The sequence below is a fragment of the Anolis carolinensis genome, chromosome X, assembly GCF_035594765.1.
Source record: "Anolis carolinensis isolate JA03-04 chromosome X, rAnoCar3.1.pri, whole genome shotgun sequence".
NCBI classification, from domain to species: Eukaryota; Metazoa; Chordata; class Lepidosauria; order Squamata; family Dactyloidae; genus Anolis; species Anolis carolinensis.
This window is the reverse complement of record NC_085847.1, coordinates 7,079,263-7,090,517: the sequence shown is the minus strand read 5'-3', so window position 1 is coordinate 7,090,517 and position 11,255 is coordinate 7,079,263. Positions and strand designations below refer to the sequence as shown.

Sequence of the window (11,255 nt, the reverse complement as noted above, 5' to 3'; positions counted from 1 at the left end):
CCAACACATTTTTGTAGTCAATGTTTTCAATTTATCGTGATATTTTGGTGCTAAATTCGTAAATACAGTAATTACTACATGCATTGCTGTGAATTGAACTACTTTTCTGTCAAATTTGTTGTATAACATGATGTTTTGGTGCTTAATTTGTAAAATCATAACTTGATTTGATGTTTAATAGGCTTTTCCTTAATCCCTCCTTATTATCCAACATATTCGCTTATCCAATGTTCTGCCGGCCCGTTTACGTTGGATAAGCGAGACTCTACTGTAATAGTAATTTTTAAAAGTGGGGTGCATCTTAGAATCACAGGTGCATATACATATATGTGTGTGCATGTGTGTGTGTGTGTGTGTGTGTGTGTGTGTGTGTTATTTCTTACCCGCTTCTCATCGTAGCTCAAGGCAAGTTACAACATACAGTAGAGTCTCACTTATCCAAGACTCGCTTATCCAATGTTCTGGATTATCCAATGTATTTTTGTAGTCAATGTTTTCAATACATCGTGATATTTTGGTGCTAAATTCGTAAATACAGTAATTACAACATAACATGACTGCGTATTGAACTACTTTTTCTGTCAAATTTGTTGTCTAACATGATGTTTTGGTGCTTCATTTGTAAAATCATAACCTAATGTTATGATTTTACAATGTTTAAATATTATTACTGGTGCATGTTATTGTTTGTAGATGTATTCTACATGGTTATTGTTTTGTATTTGATATTTCTGTGAGCCGCCTCGAGTCCCCTTTGGGGGAGATGGTGGCGGGATACAAATAAACTTATTATTATTATTATTATTATTATTATTATTATTATTATTATTATTATTATTAGTATTAATTTGATGTTTAATAGACTTTTCCTTAATCCCTCCTTATTATCCAAGATATTTGCTTATCCAAGGTTCTGCCGGCCTGTTTAGCTTGGATAAGTAAGACTCTACTGTATATGTATATGTTGATATGTATTTTTCTGTTGGTGTCACCAAAATAAGCGTATGTCTTACAATTGATGCCGCCTTAGAATCAAAGAAGTTCTGTATTACAAAACCTGCTTTCTTTGTCTAGCCTTTGTTCTTCTTTTTTGGATGAATGGCGATGAAAAGACTCCCCTGGCCAAGCAGCCCCTTGACCTTGAGGGTCTCGACTTGGCCTTGGCCTTGCTTTGCCTGACTTTGCGACCCAACGGGGAGTCTCGATAGCGAGAGCCCCAACTCTGAGAAGCTTGGCTTCCATGGAGTCCCCTTTCTATGAGTCCCTGACTGTGGAGCATCTCAACCGGGTGTTGGGATGCTGGGCCAAGTGCAAGCAGCTGGGCTGCTGTCCTGGGTTGTGGGGGCCTCCTTTCTGCCCCATTGAATCCCTTCTCGGCACCCCCTCTCTGACCTTTGCCCGCCTCCGGGGCATCTTCATTGCCTGGCACACGCTGCCCTTTGTGATGCTAAGCGAGGCCTTTTGTGCCTGGTTTGGGGAGGCAGACGGAGAGAGAAAAGAGGGGGGGGATCTCCTGGAATCGACCAGCCCCTTGTACAACGTCACTGTGGAGCTGAGACAAAACCGAGTCTGCCTTGGCACAGAGAGACAGAGAGAGAGAGGCAGAGCCAGCACCCGGCATCGTCCTCGCTTGCCTCTGGGCCCCATCTCCGTCGCCCCCCACCCTGGCCGGTGCCTTCCCCTCCCAGAGGAAGCCTGTCCCGGACTGAACCCCAGAGACAAGGGGGTGCTGAAGGGACTGCGGCTGCCTGGCCTTGGAGAGCGCCGTTCAGCACCGCGGAGAGCTCCCGAGGCAGCCGCATCCAGCAGCACCGCCACGCATGGCGAGCGTCCAAGGGGGCGAGAAGCAGCTCTTTGAGAAGTTCTGGCAAGGGACCTTCAAAGCCGTGGCCACCCCGAGGCCCGGCAGCGTCATCGTGGCCAGCATCACCGCCCGCAAGCCCCTGGCCAGGTAAGCTTGGAAGCGCTGGCATTGGGTACCTGGCATTGGGAGGGATGGAGCCAGCAAAGGCTCTTGGGGCACCAACTCCGCTCCGGGTTCCAATCCGAACCTGGAAAGGAAGACTTCCAAGCCGAGCATCGTCCAATCCTAGAATCAGAAGAGAGCCAAAGGCCACCCAGTCCAACCCCATTGTTCCAGGCAGGGAAATACGAACCAAGCCCTCCCAACAGATGGCCATCCAGCCTCTTCTTAAGGAGACTCCAAGGCAGTATATTCCAATGTTGAGCAGCTCTTACTCCCAGGAAGTTATTATTATTGTTGTTATTATGATTATCATAGAATCCTAGAGTTGGAAGAGACTCCAAGGGCCATCCAGTCCAACCCCCTTCTGCCAGGCAGGAAAATACAATCAAAGCACTCCTGACAGATGGCCATCCAGCCTCTGCTTCAGAGGCTTCCATTGGACATATCCCACTGTCATGTCGTTATTATTACAGTAGAGTCTCACTTATCCAAGCTAAACGGGCCGGCAGAAGCTTGGATAAGCGAATATCTTGGATAATAAGGAGGGATTAAGGAAAAGCCTATTAAACATCAAATTAGGTTATGATTTTACAAATTAAGCACCAAAACTTCATGTTATACAACAAATTTGACAGAAAAAGTAGTTCAATACGCAGTAATGTTATGTTGTGATTACTGTATTTACGAATTTAGCACCAAAATATCATGATATATTGAAAACACTGACGACAAAAATGCATTGGATTATCCAGAGGCTTGGATAAGCGAGGCTTGGATAAGTCAGACTCTACTGTATTTCTATTATTGTTGTCATAGATTTGAATGAGACCCCAAGTGCCATCCAGTCCAACCCCATTCTATCTTGCATGGAGACACAATCGAAGCTCTCCTGACAGATAGCCATTTGGCCTTGCTTAAGGAGTCTCCACTGGATTCCAAAGCAGCATATTCTACTGTTGAACAAGTCAAGGAGTTATGTTTAATGTTGGGATGGAACCTCTTTCCCGGACATTTGAGGAGGAAGGCAATCGGGAACCTTGAAGGGGGCTTTCAAGTTCAGACTAGATGCCTGGAGTGGATACAACATGGGACGGAGGGAAGGAGTCCCTTTGGACATGACCAGGAGCATGGGGAAACTCCAATTGTGGGCCGAGGGATGGTTCCCAAAGGAGTCTGGAATCTTGGAAACTTCTAAACCTGCTGAGCATTTGGGAGACAACCCTAAAGAGTAGATTTTCTGGGAATGGATTAAAAAAAATCAAAGTATGTGCTGTTGTGACTATGTTGGGAAGGGGCAGAGGTTGGCTGTTGTGTCTTGGAGGCCTGGGCTCTTGGCTATGATGTGATGTGAATTTCCTTGCCATCCCTGACGGGACCGGAGGTTTGGAGACTTGGCCCAAAGTTTGGAGCCCAAGGAGACTCTGTCCTCGTGTCACTTTGGGAAACGCTCGGTGTGTGTTTGAAAAGCGTGAAAGCATTCTTGGCGTGACCTTTACAAGGGGCAAGACCCGGACTTGGCAGCGATGGGGCGCCATATGGAGCATCGATACTGGCAACGCTGAGCCTGAAAGTTGGATCGAAATGGGGTCTCTCTTGGAACGGAATGGCCTTTCCCCCTCTTTCCTTCCAAGCGTCGAAGCTTGTCTTGCTCTGGAGCGCCAAGGTGCCAAGGGCAAACAAGCCACACGACTTGTCCAATGGAACAGGGAGAATAAGTGTGCCAACGTGCACGCCGGGCAGCTCACTTCTTTGATTTCTTCCCCGCTTGGGATAAATAAATACCATTCCAAATCGGATCTCTTGCTCTCGGTTGTGTCCCTTGGGGAGAATTGTTGTGCCGGAGGCTCGGTATAATCCAAGGTGCCACCTGTGCGCATGAAATAGAAGAGGCGCACATGGCACCTGGGTATGGCAGGCAGCTTCCAAGTCAAAAGTGTTGGTTTCATGTCACGGAAACACTCTCAAGGGCTCCACAGGGCATCCACACTGTCGATTGGAATGCAGTTTGAAACAACTTTGAACTGCCATGGTATGCAATCCTCGGAGTTGCAGTTTGGGGAGGTGCCAGCACGCTTTGGCAGAATGCCCTTATGAAACTACAACTCCCAGGTCTCCATGTTCCATAGCGAGGAAGCAATATCAACAGTCTCGTGCATTTATGGGCATCATGGGCTTGGCTCCAGGTCTGGGTTCGAGAACTTGTGGTTGCACCTGAGAATACGAACATTAATAATCTCTTTCCATTCCAACGAGACCGTCCCGCAATGCCTATAACAGTGCAAGAAAGTAATACCAACTTTCTTGCACTGTTATAGGTATTGTGGGACATTAATAATGGGGCATTAATAATAACAATAATCAATATTTATTATTATTAATAATAAATAATATTACAGTAGAGTCTCACTTATCCAAGCTAAACGGGCCGGCAGAAGCTTGGATAAGCGAATTTCTTGGATAATAAAGAGAGATTAAGGAAAAGCCTATTAAACATCAAATTAGGTTATGATTTTACAAATTAAGCACCAAAACATCATGTTTAACAACAAATTGGACAGCAAAAGTAGTTAAATACGCAGTCATATTATGTTGTAATTACTGTATTTATGAATTTAGCACCAAAATATCACAATATATTGAAAACATTGACTGCAAAAATGGCTTGGATAATCCAGAGGCTTGGATAAGCGAGGCTTGGATTTGTGAGACTCTACTGTATTGATAATAATGATATCAACTTTCTTGCACTTATAGGAGTTGTGGGACATCAATAATAAGGCATGAATAATATTAAATATTATTAATTGTTATTATCATTAATGGTAATATTAATAATATCATCTTTTTGCACTGGTGGGACATTAATAATAAGGCAATAATAATAATAATAATAATAATAATAATAATAATAATAATTATTATTATTATTATTATTATTATTATTATTATTATTATTTTATTCTTGTACCCTGCCTCCATCTCCCCGCAGGGACCTCAGGGCAGCTTACAAATTCAAAACAAGCATACATACAATAACATCAAATACAGAAACGCACGAATGAAAATTAAAACATACGATAAAATCATAACCATTAATATTAAATATCAATTATTGATATTATTATTTATTATTAATATGGACTTTCTTATACTTATAAGCATTGTGGGACATTAATAATAAGGCATTAACAATACATATTATTAATAATAATAATGAATAATATTATAAATAATAACATCAATAACTTTGAGGGTGGGTGCTCGCAATTGCTTCTTTCTTCTTTCCCTATTCTTGCATGATGTGTCTATAATTATTATTATTAGTAGTAGTAGTTGTTGTTGTTTAGCCATCTTTAGACAGGGATCTAAAGATGGCTAAACTATCATGTCGCAAGTTGGTTCAAGCCTCTTTGGATGCATCCAGACTCAAGACACGTTGACACCACTTGCATTGCGATGGCTTCTGGGGAGTTATAGTTTGACAGGGTCTTCCAGGATCCCATAGTACTGAGCCATGGCAGTTCAAGCAGGAGACGCACCTACATGTGCCTTGCAACACTGGGCTTATAGAGCGCAATCGCTGCCGAATCCGCACATAAAGAATTATGCTATGCATCCCACAGGTAGGATGCCAGTCAACATTTCCGTCTTCCGTGCAGAACATAAAAGTTGAGTGGGTACATCTTGGCACCCTTTGTTTCCTAGACTGTGTTGCGTAGAGTTCTCACAGGGGTGTCCTTCCAAACAGCGAAAGACTTCTCTCTGTCACCGCTTGTGTATTTCCTCACCGACTCGCTTGGCGTTTTCAAGTGCTTTGTTTGTGATTTGTAAACCCGGGCTTAATTTACCAGTCTGGTTCCTGCGGCACGCGTCTCTAAGCCAGGAGGGGAAATAGATTGATTATAAGGAGTATGGATTCTCCTTCAAGTCTAGTTGAGAACCTATGAGACCTGAGTGGATGACGGAGGAGGAGCATCACATGGTTCCGATGCCGGCGCATGCCCTATAGTGGCATTAATCCAGATTGACGCCACTTGAACTGCTATGGAATCCTGAGAGTTGGTAGTTTCACTAGGTCGTTCTCCTTCTTTGCCTCAATAAACTACAACTCCCAGATTTGTGAATGTTATGAATGGCAACATATCTGGTGGCAAAAGTTGCTCCATTTGCAGTATGCCCACCAGACCCTGGCAGGCATTGACCTCTTGGTCCATAGCCTTACCTGGGTACCAAAAGCAGTTTCACATTGTCCGTATTTGCCTATGATCATCCTTTGTATACTGGTAGATCGGGTGCCATGGATCACTGGGCACCGATGTGCATTGGGATGTTCCCCGATGCACATTTGGATATTGGCTAAGAGTTGCCAGAGCACAACAGGGGTGTTGGGTGTCTATCAGAAATGCCCAATGTCTATCGGAAGAGCCCGATGTCTATCGGAAATGTGCAATGTCTATCGGAAGTGTTTAAGGTCTATTGGAAGTGTCCAATGTCTATCAGAAATTAGCAATGTCTATCGGAAGTGTCCAATGTCTATCAGGTGCCCAATGCCTTTTGGAAGTGCTTAATGTCTATCAGAAATGTCCAGTGTCTATCACAGCTGTCCAATGTCTATCGGAAGTGTCCAAGGTCTATTGGAAGTGTCCGATGTCTATTGAAAATGCTCAATGTCTATCGGAAGTGCCCAATGTCTATTGGAGGTACCCAATATCTATCAGAAGTGCCCAATGTCTATCAGAGGTGTCCAATGTCTATCAGAAGTGTTCAGTGTCTATCGGAAGTGTCCAATGTCTATCATAAATGCCACCCACCCTAGTTCTTCCCATGGGCAAAACTTAGCAATGACTCTACTCTGGTTGTCCATTCCAACCTTGATGCCACAATTTGGCCTGATGGTGCAAGTGCCCATCCACGAAACCAACCCTGGGCCTATTGTTGGGCAGAGTGAGGCAGCCAGGGCTGTGGGAAAAGAGTATGACTAGAATCCTAGAGTTGGAAGAGACCCCAAGGTCCATCCAGTCTAAGCTAGTATATGTACGTATTTGGCTGGAGTTACACTTAACATCTAACTTCTGTTTCCGGCTACACCGCTGGAGTTGTCTTCAGTTCCAACTATCTGTCAAGTTGACTTTTATGCATAGTTGGGAATTCCTAATCAATCTACACATGCAAGCATTTGTGGTGCCTCACAATCCTGGTGTTGAATGACAATGGTTGGCAACAAAATGGGCGACAGAATAGCAGAACCAAGAACCCAATGTGTAGTTCTGCCATGACCTTGAACTGAATGCGTTGGACCCATAAGTCCTAATGCATGAGCACAAGGAAGCGGGTTTCGGCCTGCAACGTACACCTCGGGCCACAATATCATATGGTCGGCCTGTGTTTTGTTGAGCGCTTTTCCGACACCCCTCGTCCCTCCATTCCCCGCCTGCTGAGACAAAACATAAAAGCCTTCTGAACAACAGCACTCTTGAGGAAATTGCACCGATTCCAGTAAAATGACTCCAACAAGCCTTCCCGCTCTTATTTCTCCTGATTTCAGTCGGACAAGGAGGGCTGGGGTGCGCTTTAGAGGCAACTGCGAATACCATCATCTCAGGGAAAACAGCCGAGTGATTGTCATATTGACAGAATGGTGCCTTCTCTCATTTATTTCCTCCTCTGCCCATTTGGCTCCATCAGAAACGTGCCACTGAACGCCCCAAAGAACCATTCACAATCCCGAGCTCCATTTGTGCGGAATGTATTCCACCGGCCCCCTTCAACTTTCGTCTGTGTTGACAGCCTATGGTTACAATGTGTTCTCGGCCGTCTTGAGAGCGCCGTAATGGATGGCCTGATCACCAGGAACCGAGGGATGTGGTGCTCTTAGCCGTAATGGTTGTCATTGTTGGCTCTCCTGGGAAGGGCCCGCGCGGGCTGCCCTCCTCCGCTCCCCTTCCCCCAGCTTGAAAGCACAACCTTTCAGTCATAAATATGGGCGATCAAAGCGCAGAAATAAATAATGGCTATTTCTGCACATCTACCAAAGTGGGTTTGCGGCTGAGGACGTGGTACAATGTCGCGACCAATCTAGCTGGAACAATCTTGCCCTGCGGAGCTTCGAAAAGTTCCTTTCGTGGACTGAAACAACCATAATCCCCCAGCCTACGTGGGAATTCTGGGAATGGCAATCCCCTTAGATAGGAGCGGATGATTGCTTGCTGCTCATTGCTTCATCCTCTGGATTTCTAAGCTTGGAAGTGAAATACTACTCATCAGAAATGCTTAGGGGATTATCACGCAACGCTGTTAAAGCGCCATTACTCCACTTTAAATCCTATGGCTGCCTCATGTAGAATTCTAGGGTTTGTTGTTTTGAAAGGAGAGAACTTCTCTGGTTGAGATATTTCAAGGCCATTCCCTAAACTGCAAAGCTCAGGATGCCACAGGAGGCATTTAAAGTGGGATCGCAGCGTTTTAACAGCATCGTGTGATAATCTCCAAAGTATTTCTGATGCTCATCAGGTACATCTAATGCATAGTAGGTACTTTTGATGGATACTAAGCCATTCTGGTGTGCTTTGGCAAGCCTTTCTGCAAATCCTATGAAGGTAGCCATAGATTTCAAGTGACCTTGCTTTGGCTCTTGGAGCCTTGGTGGCAAAGCCGGGCTCTAAGGCTCCCAGGGAAGCTGTTGTGATAGATTCTGTCGAGAAAGGAGAGGCCATGCGAGCGTTCCAGTGGTGGAGGGGAGGAGACCATTTGTGCATTGGTGTGAAAGGCCTGGAATGGGGAACTGTCAGATGCAAAGCCACCTTTGAAGGATGTGCGGGAGCCTTCCTTTGACAGGGAGGGAGCAAGCAAAGAGGTGTGCGCCTTCTGCATGAGGTGCATTAGAGATTTCATATATTTGTGTGCCTCTCAGACACACGATTTTCCATAGAAGCATCTAGCCAAACGTCACCAAATGGTTCCTCATAGCTGCGTGGGGATTCGAACCCTTGTCCCTGGAGCCTTAGTCCAACACTCAAACCACACCATTACTATGGGGCAAACCGGCCATAAACTGGATCCAATCCAAGTAACTTTCTGACCAGGAGGCTTTGACCAAATGGTTCATGAAGCCATGCCAGCTGACCTTCCTTGAACGGGAGGAGATATTATCTCATATCTCGTCCACAATGGTGAGGTTCAACACCTTAACAATTTGATCCAGCTCATCCATAGTTGTGAATGAATGCTTTAAATGTTTTGATGGTTTCGTGCATCATTCTACTTTACATTTTCTCCCATTTGATAAGAAGTTGCCCAATGCTCTCATGATTGGAAGCAAGGCGTTATTTTGGGTGAAAAACAAAATGTATCATCCCAAATCCTGTGATGGACTTGCATCTTTGTAAGAGAGCTTACGCAAGCAGGGATTAACATTGAGCCCTCCCATAAGCTTGGTCTCCAGCCCAGGGCGGTCGTGATGCTACTACGTGGAGACAAAGCGACCGAGGGACTCCGTATCCAGAGATGTTGGTATCTGTGTGGGATCCGGGAACCAACCCGCAGTGGATACCGAGGGCTCACGTGTTCCTCGATGGGGGAAACGTGCCAAAATTGGGAAATTAAGGGGGGAAATATGCACAAAGCATGTACCTTGGGGGAAGGGCATACCAAAATATTCACAAATTTATGCGCGGAACTCAGATGGCATGAGATTGCCCGGGTCGGAGAGACGTAACGCAAATGAAAGAGACAGCTTTTCACATCCGTAAGGCTGGGATGTGTGATTGCCCGATCAATGTCGCCCAAGCCACCGCAGGGGACAGGGAAGGAGGAGGTGACCCAATTGGAGCAGCGAGGGCTCCAAAGAGTTTGGTGGCTGGGTGAAATATAGATCTCGCATCCCAGTGGGCACTATTCATGGGGGGAAGTTGGTGCATGCGAGACCAAAGTCAATTGAAAAGGAGATGCTGTCCTTGGCATCAGCACCCATCTTGCTGCCATGGACTTTGCACCCAGGGCCGGTCCTGTCATGAGGCAGAGAGCTGACACTGGTTCTAATGCTGGGCGACGGCCTTCAGGTTTGGAATAAGTTGTGTTAGAAGCCTTCAAGTTCTCCTTGGAAGGTTGTATCCTCCATCCCTCCCTTCCTTCCTTCCTTCCTTCCTTCCTTCCTTCCTTCCTTCCTTCCTTCCATTTTTCTGCTCTTCCAATCTTTGTCCCCCTTTCCGTTTCCTTCCTCCAAGCCACGTTGCTCCACCAATCCCCGCCGCTCCTTTCTTATTTATCTCTCCAGACATTATATCTGGCATGTGATAATCTATCGCTCGGCGACTATTGACTGGTGTGTCCACGCACTTGCCAGCATCACATTTTCTCAGTCCGGGCCGTGCACGTATTTGGGACTGAGAGGAAACACGGCACGGTTGACGCGTCCTTTGCGAGCGGCGCGGAGGGCAGGCAAGGCCTCGTTTCCGAATCGCGCCGAGAAACTGGGTCATGAGCTCGAAAACCCCTCGGGGATAAAACCCTCTTTAACCTAGTTATAAACCAGGGAGTACCGATAGAGAGGAAATTCCCAATCGATACACTTTTCTTTTCATATATATATATATATATATATATATATATATATATATATATATGCACTGCCAACACAGCCTGCATTCGACGAGTCCATGTTGGCAAGGCAACGCTCTTGGCATGCTCTTGGGAGCTTTTCAGAGGTGGTTTGTTCTTACAGGGCAGGCCAAGCTGGGGAAAACTTTGAGGTTGAATGCATAGTTTGCAGGCTCAGGATGGTAAGAAAGGTTGTTGGCTTCAGAACTTTAAAGGAGCTATCCAGTGTGCTGAAACCATGAGTCTGGAACCTTGGACAGCTCCTCTAAAGCAGCCACGGGCCACAGTTTGCCCAGGTGTCAAAGGGATGACTTCATGAGTTCTTGATCGGGCCCAAGGGGGGAAAGCAAAGGGCCTGAGGCTGTTAGGAATGGTAAGAGTTGAAGTTCAAAACACCTGGCAGGAGGCCCACAGTTTGCCCAGGTGTCAAAGAGTTCTTGATCGGGCCCAAGGGGGGAAAGGAAAGGGCCTGAGGCTAGGAATGGTGGGGGGTGAAATCCAAAATACCTGTAGAAAGGGCCCGAGGATTTTATTTTTTGTCCTGACTGCTTTTTTTTGCAAAGTCAGTCTCTCACACCGTCCAAGAAAATTGGTGCCGAAACCTTCCCGAGGCCAAAGAGGCTTTTTGTTGGGAATGATCCCAAAGTGATATCGAAGGGGTCCAGCTGAAGGGGAGGCCTCCATACAGGCCTCC

The 11,255-nt window shown here is 45.8% G+C and overlaps 1 protein-coding gene across 1 annotated transcript in view; it reads left to right on the top strand.

Moving 5' to 3' along the window:
• The first annotated feature begins 1,567 nt into the window (after positions 1-1,567).
• Positions 1,568-11,255, top strand: part of srrm4 (serine/arginine repetitive matrix 4) — a 48,159-nt gene continuing 38,471 nt past the window's right edge. The window contains exon 1 of the mRNA XM_008118667.2: positions 1,568-1,951. Coding sequence (XP_008116874.1) covers positions 1,821-1,951 — 131 coding nt within the window. The 5' untranslated portion in view covers positions 1,568-1,820. The remainder of the gene's footprint in view (positions 1,952-11,255) is intronic.